This window comes from Megalops cyprinoides, chromosome 2 (assembly GCF_013368585.1).
Source record: "Megalops cyprinoides isolate fMegCyp1 chromosome 2, fMegCyp1.pri, whole genome shotgun sequence".
NCBI lineage: Eukaryota > Metazoa > Chordata > Actinopteri > Elopiformes > Megalopidae > Megalops > Megalops cyprinoides.
In genome coordinates, this window is record NC_050584.1 from 55036327 (window position 1) to 55051284 (window position 14958).

A 14958-nucleotide genomic window follows, 5' to 3' on the forward strand; every position below is an offset into this window, starting at 1 on the left:
ACATCAACTATATTCAATTTTATTAAACTTGCTCTTTGTACAAAGTTGTATCCATTCAGTATAAAAAAGTCTAAAAAAAAGTCCTATAAAAAGTCCTCTAGTGCAATTAGCAAATCATCAAACACCCTTTCTTTTGACGTCCTTATAACTGATCATGTTGCCATATTTTTCTGGTACTCTGGTTGGGATATTCTGGTTGTTACATTCTTGTTTTTAAATGCATTTCCTAAAAAAATAATGATCTTCCTCCTGCTCTGTGGCACTATACTCTGGTTCCTCTGAACCTAAACCATTTTCCAGAGTTGAAAAGGAATCTACCATAAATGCCATTCCTGTGTGTAGCACTGTTCAAATATGGCAACAACGTTAATGGTTAGGCAAAGTATTTACTCTGCATTTGTATTAGGCCAGCCAGGACAATGGCAACTCCTGATGGCAGAGTGGGTACACAAAGAAATGGCAGGCAAATGGACCGTTGGTAGTTGAGTATCTTACCGTGGTGTCTGTCATGGAAAGCTCTGCAAACACAAAATATTTAGTTGAAGAACTAGTCAAACCTTCCTGATTATGTACTCTGTCTGATAGACGTTCATCCAAAGTTTATCTAGAAAAAACATTTGTTGTCAAATGTTGAAGCTGCTCTGCGCTTCTAAAGTCATAAAGGGAAACCTTGACACCTGTCTGAATTAAATATTGCCTGCTGTAATGTGCAGTGATCCTGAATAAACCTGCAGAGGTGAAACAGTCTGAATGAAAAAAAAACACAAATTACAAGTTAAATGAGATTAAAAGTATGCTTGCACCTGTGACACTTACTTTGTTCAACGGTGGAAACCAAGATCTGTGGCAAAGCTTTTGAAAGAGAATATGTTTGTGTAGGCCTTACAAGCACTAATAGAAGTTGAAAATACCTGTTTTGTGTTCTATATCACAGTTCACACAGGTGTAAAGAATCTGGTGAAATAAAGCCCTTATGCAACAGCAACCATTACTCTCTGCTCTGGCTCTAATTGCCTCTATCAGAAAGGAAAGAAAAGACTTGTATATACATATTGTACAGATCAGAGCACAGGGGAGAGATAGGAGGGAACAAGATTAGTTTGTTATTATTCCTTGGTCATATCTGTCTAATAGAGCATGAGACGAAGGCAAATGCAAGTAATGTGGATGTGTGTACACGTGTGCTTGTATGTGTGAGAATGTGCCTACATATTTGTGTGTGTGACAGAGAGAGGGAGAGAGAGAAAATGAGAATGAGAGTGAATGAGAAATATGCTTTTTCTTTCTGAAGCACGTTTGTCTAACATGTTATCTGCAGTCTTTCCTATAGTCTGCAAGCATTTGCTGTACCTTCCGAGCATGTGTCAAACAGATTGATACTCGAAAATGGATGAATACAGACTCATTAATAACTCCATTTCTGTTTTCTGGATGCACCAAAATCAAAATAAAGGAGTGCACGCTAAGCATCCCTAGAATAGATCTTTATCAGCCATTCCACAACAAAGCATGTTAGATCCACAGACATTGGAATCTAGACTTTCATCCCGAAGAACACATAATGTACCCTACTGTCACTTTGATTAGTTGTTTCCTAATCCTAATCCACAGCAATGAGAACAACATCATTTTAAACATGTTTATTTGTGATCTTTGCCAGACACAATGTGCTGTATAAATCTGACATTCTTGAAACATCTGTTTTCATATTTACATTTGTCCTCATGTGCATGAGAAAACTATCATTAACGAATCGGCACCAGCGGCGCTATATGAACAAACAAGATGTAAACATATTTCCCCATGTATTTGCGACGCCGCCGACTGTTAAATCCTGATAAGAAAAGGACACGAGTCGTTTAGGGTCCGGGGCATTTTGTTTTCACTGCGAGTGGTGGCTTTGTTTGGGTTTGGGCTACACACCTGACAGCACCAAGTACTATTGTTCCTTAAAGCTCTTGAAAATAGAAGCATATAGGAAGTAATGAACAATGACTGTTGCTTGACCTGCTAATGGATATTACAGTTGTGTGAGTTTTTTTTTAGTCTGCATGAAGTCAGATTGAATGTGATACAGGAAAGCATGTGGAGTTTAATTATATTTAATAAAGGTCAGCCTTTATTCACACTGTAGTGAAATGCTTGCTCGGTAGGACAGTGGGCTTGAAGAGGGAAAGGTATACGATATATGTATCAATGGGCATCTGACACTGATCTGAGGACAGTTTAAGTGATAGCCAATGCATGATAAGTAAGTGTTGCAGCAGACATTCCTCTTCTACTATTGAATCTCTCATCAGTAGTTATGTCAGAAGCTTGTAGGATGCAATGCAGGTCAGCTGAGCCAGCAATTGATCATTCATGCTTTTTCACTTCTGTGTGCACATGGTCGTTTCCCTGTTCTAAAGTTCGCCTCCTTCTCCCAGAAGCATACAGTAACTTGTGATGTAGTAATATGAAAGCCAAGCAGGTTTTTTTTTTTTTGGAAGATCATCCTGTCCCAGGCAGAAAATGTATCTTTTGATAGCGAACAAAGGAATTTTTAAATCCTGCTTGTGGCTTTAGGTGTTAGAATGATACCATGCTTAAGAAAAGGACAAGCAGCACCTTGCATCTAGATAGCTGTGTGTATCAAGTATGTTCTTTTTCAGAAAGCAGGTAAAACAGACTGTAGTGTGACAGGGTTCTTAACAGGGTTCTTAACACTTGTTTTAATCTTTAACAAAATAGTTTGTCACAACAAAAAAATGCGTATCACTGTGCCTTGCTTATTTTAAATGTATTAACAGTTTAAGCCATACTGATTCCTAAATAGTCGTTTGAAAAACTAATCTCGCTATTGGATTAAGGTGTACCAAACTGTACAGCAAATACATGTACAGATCTTTCACTGTGTTATATTTCACATATGGAGGGCATTTTGAAACATGCCTGACAATTTATGTTTTCCACAGTGCAAACCTTACCTCAGGTGTCCTGCCCTCTGTCCTCTTCATGTTTGGTTTGTCCATTTTCACACATATATCAAAATGTGTTGCTGTAAATTCCACTTCAATTCAAACTATATTCAACTCCCTGCATATATTGCTAAGGTATGATTTAAAAAAAAAAAAAAATCCACAACACACCTTTATTTCAAATATGTATGATACATGTACTTTGGGATCACAATTTATTTTAATGATTTACATTTTCTTGTGTAATGCTGTTCATAATATGCATGATACGGTAGCAATGTCACTATTGCAACAACTCATTTATTTTTTTCTGTGAACTCTGACCCACAGATGCTAAACCCAATGATGCTTTATTCTTGCCTAAAGTGGTAAGTGCTGATAGGTATGTCTGGTCTGCAACTTAAAACTTGCTATTTAAAAAAAGGTGTGCGGCAGGGAAGGGGGTGATGGGTGTTGGACATGAGTTTACAAATCCTCTGGCTTTAGAAGAGGAGGTGGTACCTTAATCTCTTTGGTAACAAAGGGCTTTCAGGTACTCTTGTGTTATCAGCATGTGTCCACTTATGGTAGTCAAGACAGCAATAGTCTGTTGTCTCTTGTATTTCTGGTGGCTGCAGAACTTTACTAGGTCACTAGGCCCGCTCCTCAGACAATAGGTACAGTTTTATCTGGCTGCTTGTCCAATAAGAGTCTTGACCTCAGTTTTGGTCGACATTGTTAAAATCGGTGAACTCATGAATGACCAATGCATGCGCTAATTTGAGCAAATAAACTAATGTTATTGAACTAATGTTGTTGAATGTGCCATTCAATGGCATTTTTACATTCACTTGTGGCAGGGGATTATAGTGGTGGTTGGGGATTAGGAGTGTGTGTGTGTGTGTGGGGGGGGGGGGGGGGGGGCTGTAGTAATATGCTGTAAACTTTAAGAAAGTCAACACAGTCCATTGTAATCTCAGGACATTAAAGCTTATCAGGTCATCAGAATGTCTGACACAACCTCTTATTTTTAAAGCGGGCATATGGTGCATTCAGCTACATAGGTAAATAATGTGTTGCAACAGTTAGTGTGTCTTTAATTAGTTAATTAGCATTTGTGAAATCTGTCCTGTTTCAAGATCTGAGTTCCAGGTTTACCATACAGAAGCATTAGATCAAATATGTTGCTGAAGATCCTCTCACAGATGTGGTCTTCTGACCTCTTTTTATCACCTTCCCTGCACCGCAGTGAATGGCCGGTATAGCAATTCTCCCACTCTTACAAACTGGTTAATAATTCCTACAACATTATCTGCCAGAAACTTATCTTCCTCTGTGTCAGTTTATAACAGGGTGTTATCGACCTGTCCTGCACCATGTGACCACTGAAGACCTATCCTGTCCAAGCTTTTTGAATACTTTTGATTAGTGCCTATGAGATAAGACCACTGGTTTAACGCAGGTCACTATTTGGGGGATGGGACAGTGTGTGTGTGTGTGTGTGTGTGTGTGTGTGTGTGTGTGTGTGTGCAAGCGCGTTTGTGTGTGTGCGTGTGTGCGTGCATGGCTGTGAGTGTGATAGTATATGTGTGTCTGTGTGTGTGGGGGGGAGGGGTATGTAATCTCCTGAGAGACTTCACTTGTCTTCAAAGCTAGGTGGATGGTATCTGTTTTTTTTTTTATTCACACCAAGGATGGAAAAGTTATAAGGTCACATACCTTTCCACAAATCATTTTATATGCATTTTCTAATGAGGATCTCGAATTGAGAATGTCTTTAAGCCCTGAGCGTATCAGACAGGAGTTCACCAAAGAAGATCTGTCAGAGCTAGGTGAGTGGTAGCCGGTGAGTTGTAACGCGTGACTGTGAAATGCCCTCTGCTAATCTGAAGCTCCCTTAGCTCAGGTGAAATTCGTTTCAAAGACACCTGTGGTAGCTCTTGTTATTAATGTGCTTTTTCTTTTATTTAATATGTATATCTTCGTCCCTGTTTGTTAATTAAAGTGAGGAAAACTGTGATTTCACCACACTATCTTAATATCTTACTGGAATGTGTGGACATGCGACTAAAAATGCCAGTATGTATGAATTAATGCATGTAGTCTAATTTTAAAGCGTACAAGAAAATGTACAATACCTCCGCACAAGAAATATCTTAACTGGGCGAGATCTTGTTTTAAAACGTATATATTAATGTATATTAATTAATTGTTAGTAAAGTTCAGAATGTGAATGACTTTTCACCGAGTACGGTAATTTATCTATTCGTATAAAAGGTAGACATCACACGTAAGAGGTCTGAGAAAGAACATCGAGCATGTACATGCAACCTTCTCGAATATGTCTAAAACGTATGTTTTAAACTGATCGTTTTGGATTCTGTGTGTGTGTGTGTGTGTGTGTGTGTGTGTGTGAGAGAGAGAGAGAGAGAGAGAGAGACAGAGAGAGAGAGACGGGGGGGGGGGGGGATAATGCATGCGAGCAGCTTCGTTAATAAGTTGTCATATTGATTATTGGCATGTATGTCTACAAATGTTATTGTAAAGGTACTTTCGTTATTTGCATCTTCCTTCGCGTTATGACGATGGTTAACGGGAAAACCTTTCAGTGTTGTAGGTGTCAGTGATTCCTCAATACCGTAGGACAAAAAAGATTTTTTTGTTTAGACAGATAAAGCTAATGTAAAATTTTGGTTTATTATTGTTTTTTTTTTGTTTGTTTTTTTCAAATTTAAGGAGTGGCGAGGCGATTAATATACGTACATCTATACGTATGCAAGGCAAATATGCGCAGCTGATCATGTATTTTTAAATTTTCTTTTTTGTTGTTTTGTGTTCTGTAGCACGTGTGTTGAAAATGAAGTGGTTGTAGTGGGCAAAACTAAAAAAAAAATCTTTTTTTAACCTGTAGCTGTTTTAGGTTTATTAACGCAATATGATTTTTTACTGCCTTTTAACTGGTGGCTCGAAATGATCTATTTCAGGTAACCTAACTCGTATTCTAAAACTTAATACTGCATTTTAATCTTTTAAAGAAAGCATATTTGGTGGTCACTTATTTTAGTAGCTGCCGTGTATGCACCGTACTTGTGTCTGTCCACTGTGTGTTGTGCGCCTGTGACCGTAGTGCGACATAACATATTCAAATCCAGAAGAGTTTTCAGATGTGTCCAGCAGTGACGGTTCATAATTCGCCCAGTACCTAGTGCAGAGCGTTATGCAGTGGCCCACTAAAATTATATATTTCTTATAATCCTTAAACCTTCCTGTAGTGAAAAAAAAATGTAATTGTCTCACATGTTTTTGCTTGTGTGTGTGTTTGTGTGTGTTTGTGTGTGTGTGTTCGTGCAAACAAATAAGGTATTATGTGAATATAGTGACCGTTGACGCGAGGTGAGTAAATTATAAATACAGAGAGAATCGTGTTTAAGTAAGGTACAGTCTTAAGGAAAGTGTACCGGTCTATAACATCAGTGTTTGTGGTATGCAGTGTTTCTAAATTCTGTTTGAGTTACCGACATAGTACGGTAAAATCATTTCAAAATAAGTAGCGAAAAAATACAATGACTCTACATCAAACCATATTTGTTTAAAGTTTGATTGTGATTTAGTGTGCAACTCCTCTACCACAGTGACAAGTCAGATAATTTACTTTAATTTCAATTACAGTAGCCTAACAATATTTGGCTATATCGTTATTATGCTTGTTTTCATTAAATTGCTTAATCATCGAGGTCGATTTATTTGGCTAATTATTTATTATAGTACAATTATAGATTTAATTTCTGGCAAATGTCGGGTTTCTCTTTGTCACCCGCACATCTAAATGCAGAATAAGTGACATGATAAACAAGAGGTTGTTTAAGTAATACCGTGACATTTAATTGCGCGTTGTCAATCAGATAAAAAACAACGATTATGTTGTTAAGCACATATGTTGAGCATATGTTATCCATTACAAACACGATCGTTTTTAAACACTTAGTGATGTTAGTGATGGTACAGTAGTCTACCACATCAAACTTCCCATACCTTCCTGTACATCTGCGCGCGCCTCAGTGGACGACCACTCATAGGTTTTGATGCTCTTTATATTCAATTGCATCGCCTCCAGTTTGCCTTTGTTTCCTAGTCTTGAAAGTCCATCATTAGTTTTCTTTAACAGCTGTAATTTGGGGGAATGAAACGTGGTTGAAGCGATGCTGCTTGTCTTCACACGTGATTGGCGAAAGAGCGTGATGTCAGACCACCCAGAGGCACCCTGATTGGCGAGAGCGGTGTCAGTGAGGAGTAAACAAGGCAGCTGGGAAAGGTTTGAACTTCAGATCTCTACACATCACAGATAGAGTCAGACACAGCACAGAGGGGGCCGTTTTTCCACAGCCCTAAAGTTGCTCACAGTTCGCTAACTCCAGTTTATAGACCAATGCTCGAAATATCGAAGGGGCAGTAGAAGATCAGAGAGCTGTCGAAACAATCGCACGAGGCGTGATGATCTCTTAATCTAACGAACCATTTTCTTAATTCCTTCATGTCACTGTAGACCCGTTATTTCTTGAGAAAGAACACCGATACCACAACGTGCTATATCTTACCTGTTGGTTTGAAGCACGAGAACGTCGTATTTTATTCAGTCTGCCAGGGTTATATTTTACATTTCGAGAGATCACTTTGGAAAATGAACTCATATTTCGACCGATTTTTATTACAAACTGTCGGGTATGTAGCAGTTTTATTTTAGGCAAACCGACACCCGCTGAGTTGAGCCATACGCAGGATTTGGGAGGACATTTCTTCAGTAGTGAGAATCTGTGGTGTCCCTCTCGCGTCCAGGTGGCCTTCCGGACGGAGCGGAGACTCCAGTTGAGCTTTGCAGCGCTGTCATGCTGCCCAAAGTCGAGACGGAATCTCTGGGACTCGCTCGATCGCATGGGGAACAGGGGCACATGCCAGGAAACATGCAAGGTAATGGATATAAATGCTTTCTATGCTATTATCGTGTAGGATTCCAGTTGTCCGTGATTATGTAGGAGGACAACGGAAAAAATGCTGGTCATGCGGATTGTTGCTACGTTTAAACTTGGTGCTGGATTTTCATTGTAAACTTTGTTTAGGGTTCATTGTTCATTTGGCATACCGTTCTTATGGACAGAGGAATGTGACAGTTGCGAACAACGTGGGCTATCTAAGCACAGGCGGAAGGCCAATGCTGTACTGCTGTCAGTGTCTTAGTTTTCTGAAATTAGGTATACTATGTGATATCCGATACGGAATTCGCCAGACTGTTTCTAATGCGCACATTTACGCTTTGCTAGACCAAAGTATTAAAAGCAATATCTGTTTTGATAGCCGCGCAACATGAGTGATTTTGTTTCACAAAGAATGTGCGTGCAGTGTTTATGCATTGCCTCAATTAATAATGGCCTACCCATTTAAATGAATTAGGTAAAGCTTACCATTTTGTCGTTGAATTTAAATGTGGTTGTTCAGACATAGGCCCCAGCAGTACAATGGCATATTTCTGCAGTGGTCTTTTAATTTGCCACGTCGTTATCCTATGACTGTGGAAATATTTACATTGAATATCTTTCCTTGAAGTAAGCTCTCATTTTTCCGAGAAAACTCAAAGTGCGATTCTGTGAAGGGCCAAATTCATTTAAATCTAATTTATTGTTTTCACCCCAATATGAGAATTTAATTGTATCGTAAACTACGTAATTACAGGATAAAATTTACAACAACATCACAATTTTTCATGTACCTCATTTGGCATTTGTTGTTATTTTCTGTAAAAAATGTTTTACGATGAGATTTGTATTTGTCATCAACTGTAACAGTGTTAAAAGCAGCTTTTAAAAAGAAATGGTAATATACGTTAAAATCCCAACTTGCGCTATTTCTTTTCTTTCAACGTTACCTTCAAAGCTATTTCGTTTTACAGTTTTATCTTATTTTGTATTTTCCAGTATCTTACTTTCTTAGTATTACACTCGTTTCCCGAATCATGTGTAAATTCAGAGAAGGTGCTCCCAAAGTACTGCACTTTATAGTACATGATCCCATATTCTTAGTGTCGGCGCAAGAATGTGCGCACTTTAAGAATTTCAGCGTAACACGTAGATCAAAGGGCTCAAGAGTCTGTTTTGTTTTGCTTTTTCATGTTCTATCCTGTTGACAACTTTCTAAGATGGGAAGGTTATAAACCGGCAGCACGTGTCCCTGCACCCGTGTATAAAAACCTCCACCGCCGGTGAAACTACTTCCTCGACATATGTCTGAACCTGGTTCAGCATCTCCGTAGGTGATTTGTTTTGTTTTACTGTCCAGATTTATGACGTCTTTGGAAAACCCGTTTATAGCTTTTATATATGGAGTGTGCCCATGTATTTCTAAACATGTGAAAGCATACAAAGTAAATGAAAACGGGATGCCATGTTAACTTTTTGTGTCCATTTGAAGTGGCCCGAGGTAAGTGCATATCTGCATATTTTGTTAAAACACGTTTAGCAAAACAGTCAAAATAAATTCTTATGAATGTATTGTATTTTAGATTTTTTTCATTAATTTGTATTTTTATGCGAATAATAATTTAATCAAGTCTATACTTCGTTTATATCGAGATATTCAAACGTACTAGCACTTGTTGAATAGCCTGTATTTGAAGTGGAATTTCAGTATTGCACATTTACGCATGCACGGTTGTTGAAGGGTGTAATTATTTTCAAATGTAGCCACGTCATAAAACACTAAATGTAAAATCATTACTGAATTTTTACTCATTAGCGTGCGTGCGTGTGTGTGTGTGTCTTTTGATATTATGTACCAGCGTTTTAGCTATTTTGTCACAAATTTATAATGAACACATCATGACTACGAATGTACTCCTGGCAATACAAGTTTATTCGTTGACATAAAAGTCCAGTTTTAAGTTGTAAATTCCTACAACACATTTTAATAGTGAAATCCATCCGTATATATTATTATATAATATTATCTTGTTTTCTTACCGTAAAATCTCGTGACAGTTTCAGTGCCGCAATTTTACTATTTTAAAGAAGAAAAGCGTTTTAAACGTCACAGTGTAACGCAGTACGTTGTTCAGTTTGTTCTGTTAAGCACAAACAATATGATATGTTAACTCCACGTTTCCTTTTCTGACTTTTGGAGTTAGACTTTGTTAATCAGTTTACAGCAGCATTTTAAAAGGAAAAACGTTTAATAAATTTACTCGAAATGAGCTGTAGATATCCAGTTTTTAAAATAACCACAGGCTATATGGTTTTCTTTGACAGCTGCAATATTCCCCTTTAATGTAAGTCTTAAATATTTAGTGCTGTTTCCTGACCAATTCACAAAGTGCTCTGAATATTTATGAAGATGTGCTGAAGAGATGTTTGCCCTGTCTGTGACTGGCTTACAGGACAGTATTACTCATCGCAATAAAAAAACGTGTTTTCAGGAATTTAAATGTGTGTATTTTTAATTTTTATACAGTGCCATTTTATTCTTCTATGGCACCGCACTAAAGGTGGGTGCTTTTGCTCCTTTGATGGGTTTGTGGATGTTCAACAAATGATGGCAATATAGGTATATCCATATGGATTTGTAGACAGACAATAAAACAACTGTACATGTGAAGTGAGTCTGAGTGTGTGAAATGAGTCTGAGTCATATCAGGCAGTGTGCAGGGATTTTGTGTGGGCATAATGGGGACTCCTATAGAACAGGCATCCTGTTTGCAAGGGCTGTGAGGATGCACACTTCCACACTGTGATGGACGTTGGCTAATAGGTGTGTTATGCCTTGCAGCCCCACAGTTTAAAATGATGGACTACTCTTACGATGAAGACCTGGATGAGATGTGTCCTGTGTGCGGAGACAAGGTTTCTGGATACCACTATGGGCTGCTGACCTGTGAGAGCTGCAAGGTGAGTCTTGCTTTCCTTGCCTTACACCTGAGTCTTGTGTGCACTGGTACAGTGCTGCTTTTCTGCTGCTAGCTTAACGCTGCTCCTGCACTTCTTGAATACCCACTCTCTCCTGAAAAGTCTACTGTCCACAGAGGGAAAATGTCCAGTGATTTCTAGAAGTGGCATACATAGAGGAAAATAGAAAACAGGCTCAAACTATGTATTTTTTAACACCTGATTAGTCCACTCCGTGTTCAGGATGGAGGAGTGTGATTTAACAGGTCCGAGGTGTGGCAGGATGTGAAGTAGAGGTCAGTGAACTAGGCACTGTACTGCAGGGTGAGTGGTTCAGGTCTCGCGCGGGGGCGATGTGCAGTTGTTCCTCTGTAGCACCAGTAGTGTATAAGTGGACCTGTTAGAGCGTGTGTAAAACTGTATGGAAGATAGCATTGTTGGTCACTCTGGATAAAGAGGAAATTTATTATTGTTATTATTATTATTATTATTATTATTATTATTATTATCAGTAGTAGTAGTATTGTTGGTGTTATTGCTAATTATAATGGCAAAGATGGTCAAAAGTGTTGTGTAATACTATGATGGTGGCGTGGTGAAATCAGCCTTCATTTGATCATGGTGTGACGGAATTTTTTCCATCCACAACGACATATGAATAGAATCATTTTATCAGGAACAGATTTTACAGCGTAATTTTCATGACAGTTATTTGAATGTAGACACTTCTTTCAGACATGGAAAAATGAGATTTTTTTTTTGTTTTTGCCAGTTTACACCACTGTTCTTTCTCTGAGGGTGAGGAAGGGGTGTGTATAGCACTTTATTTGAAGTGAACAGTATTGCATCTATGTGAAAGCACAGTGTCTGACCTCCTCAAAATCTTGCTCTTGCTCTTCCTGTTACAAAAGCATGGCCTCAAGTCTAATACCTAGTCAATAAGTCAAAGAGGTCAAGTTCTAGGTTGCCAGGTTATCTGACTGAGGTTGCCTGTTCTTTGAAGTTTTACTTCTAAGTTTTAACACAATCATATGTAAGTAAGGAGGAACATTTACTGTTGCCCTTCAATGACAACTGATTACTGGAAAAGTCATCTAAAAATTAAAATGTCCACTTATGGCATAACTAAATTGTGAATATGGTAGCTAATTGTATTTTTTTATATCCAACAGATTCCATCTGTTGCATGTGGAAGTGTTATTACCCTTTGGCGCATAATACCAGTCACCTCTATAAATTAAATAAAGGATTCATTTTTTGTCCAATAGTTTCATGTTTTGCTTTTTTAGTAATGTAGCAAAAACATTTTAAAGAAACATTCAGTGACATCCGGGTCAGCTACAGAAATATAACACCTGTAGGTGACATGTAGAGATATATTTAACAATTCAAATGAAAACAATCAAAGAAACAGTCATAACCAGCACAGACTTTAAAAGCTGCAATAAATTTATTCATTTCGTCTTCTCAATAAAATATCGTATTGCTTGCTTTTAAATGGGCCTGGTGTAAGTGTATGTGTGCTCTGTGTGGCGTGAGTCTGGAGCAAGTTAATGTCCTCTCTACTTTTTTCTGCTGCTAAGTAAATAAATTCAGATATGTTTGCTGCAAAATCTTGCAATCCTGCAAATCTGAATTATGGACATAACTTATTGAAATGATTTATTCATATTTTTGAAACATGACATACCGTACATGAGGTTAGCGCAGGATGATACTTAATAGGAAAATTCTGAAGACATTTTGAAACTACACAGGTGTAGAATGCCGATATTATATACAGTTAACATTCACCTGTAGACCTATATATTGTTTCATTTACATTTACATTTATTTATTTAGCAGACGCTTTTATCCAAAGCGACTTACAAAAGTGCATACAGTAGGTACAGTGACAGTACGGGGACAGGATGTGTACAGTTCCACAATGAGACTCGTGTACATTTTTACATTTAGGATGTATGATCAGTGAAATATTTCATGTCATTTTGAATTTGCATTTTGTGTGCCTTCTTTCTGACCAACTTGTTGCCAATGGATTTTAATTGGAATATATCATGAGATTTCTCTGATAGGCATGATAGTGCAATCATATAGATTTATGTACAGTTATTCCACTCAATATGACACAATGTCAATATGGTAATTATGCATGCCCATGAATAATTAGTTATACTTTGTATATTGGTTTAAAATATATAGCAAAACATGTTTTGCTAAACTCTACAGGTGTATATGTAAAACAAATTGCTTTATATTATGTCTGTCTATTTATCATTGTTCAGTGTTAAGTAAAAAAAAAACATCTGTCGGCAAGGGCTGTACAAAGCAAAGATTTTACTTTCAGGAATGTTTATGAAGGAATGTTTTCTCGTATTGTGTTATTCCTGCTGAAAAGTTGTACAGTTCCTACAGAGACTATATTTCTGAAAGAAGCCTGTATTCTGAGCGGTGTCTCAATTTTATTATCATTTTCATTCTTACTGTACTTTTCGTGGACAGTAGTTTGTCCTGATCACTTCTTCTGTGGCATTACTTTGAAACCATCTAGGGACATCCTCAAACATTTTTTTTGACAAACATGAAATGTAATCGTTTTTAGTTGCATTGGATGTCCTAATGTTAACTTCATCTTTTATTAAATAAAGCTTTATTTTATACATGGCATAGATCGTGTGCATGAACATGTATCATATTCAACAGGCGTGTCATTGATAAAATGTCTGTGTATGAATGTGCATGTGCGTACCTGTGTGTGTGTGTGTGTGTGTGTGTGTGTGTGTGTGTGTGTGTGTGTGCGTGTTGTATTGTATTTTGTAAATTTGACATCTCAATTCATGTTATCCACAGGGCTTCTTCAAGCGCACAGTTCAGAACAATAAGAGGTACACATGTATAGAGAACCAGAGCTGTCAAATCGACAAAACACAAAGGAAGCGCTGTCCCTACTGCCGCTTTCAGAAGTGTCTCACAGTTGGCATGAAACTGGAAGGTAAGGATGTTTTCATTAAGCCAGTTACTCCCTCTCGTGCCCCTGGCTAAAGGACACACAGAAATGACACAAACCTGCCACAGTACAGGAAAATACATTTCTAAAGAAACCTTGTGTATCTGACACTCAGAATGAACACTTTTTTTTTTTTTTGCTTTTCACACATGGTCTCTGAAGTCTTTTCCTTTTGCCCTGTAGAAATGGTGTTGTTGTAGTAATCTAATAAATTACTATTAATTGTGAATTGCTGGAGGGCAGAATTTCCTCTGCTGTCATTCTAGAGCTTATTTTCTTTTGATTTGTTTTTATATGTTGGTAACAGGATACCCTAGGCCCCGCAGTGGCTTGACAGCTAGATCCAGGGATGTGAATTTTGTTTTTGAAAGTTGCAGTGATCTGTAGAACAGGATAGGAAAATCTTCCATCGTTTCTCTGTGACGGCCTCAGAGTAAATATTTATTTATTTGTGAATGGATGTGAGAACATGTAAAATTACTTTACCCAGATATTAAAAAGATATATATTTCTATATTGGGTACATCAATTAAAGAGGGTAATCTATTAAATAGGCTGATTAAAGTCTGTAAGTGTTGATTTTCACATATTAAATGTATTTATGTAATTTATGCAACATGCTGTGAATGCAAAGAATAAATATGCATTTTGTATATTGATGTACAGATGAATTAAACTCAGATAGCTGAGGTCATTTCAGTAAAGATTTAGACCACAATATCTAAAGGGCGCAGAAAAACTGACACATGTCTACATTAAAGAGCATGTCATGTTTTACCCTGATAGGACATGGCACATGTCTGTACTGACATAAGCATGTGGCCATAAATATTATGCCATTCCGCAGAAAATTCCTTTTGTGGGTAATTTTCATTGCTTTAGTTGATTCCCAATTTACTGGATAGGTATGGCATTGGTTTAGTTTGTTCGGAGACACAGTCATGAAGGGTATGAATCAAATAAGGAACCTTTAGAAAATACCCTTGAACCTTCCATGAGAAACTATAATTGATGTTCACTGGATGCATCACAGCATTCATAAAGTTAATAAAATTTGATTGATTCAGATTTGTTGTAGTTGTATTTATGA

General features: G+C 37.5%; 1 protein-coding gene across 2 annotated transcripts in view; it reads left to right on the forward strand.

Moving 5' to 3' along the window:
• The first annotated feature begins 4701 nt into the window (after window positions 1-4701).
• nr5a2 (nuclear receptor subfamily 5, group A, member 2) overlaps window positions 4702-14958 on the forward strand; it is a 51211-nt gene continuing 40954 nt past the window's right edge. Inside the window, exons 1-4 of one of the 2 annotated variants that reach the window (XM_036521296.1) lie at window positions 4702-4768; window positions 7770-7901; window positions 10746-10864; window positions 13712-13853. In XM_036521296.1, the coding sequence (XP_036377189.1) occupies window positions 4708-4768; window positions 7770-7901; window positions 10746-10864; window positions 13712-13853 (454 nt within the window). In that variant the 5' untranslated portion in view covers window positions 4702-4707. Of the gene's footprint in view, window positions 4769-7279; window positions 7656-7769; window positions 7902-10745; window positions 10865-13711; window positions 13854-14958 lie in introns of those variants that run through there. The other variant, XM_036521297.1, reaches the window with a different exon arrangement.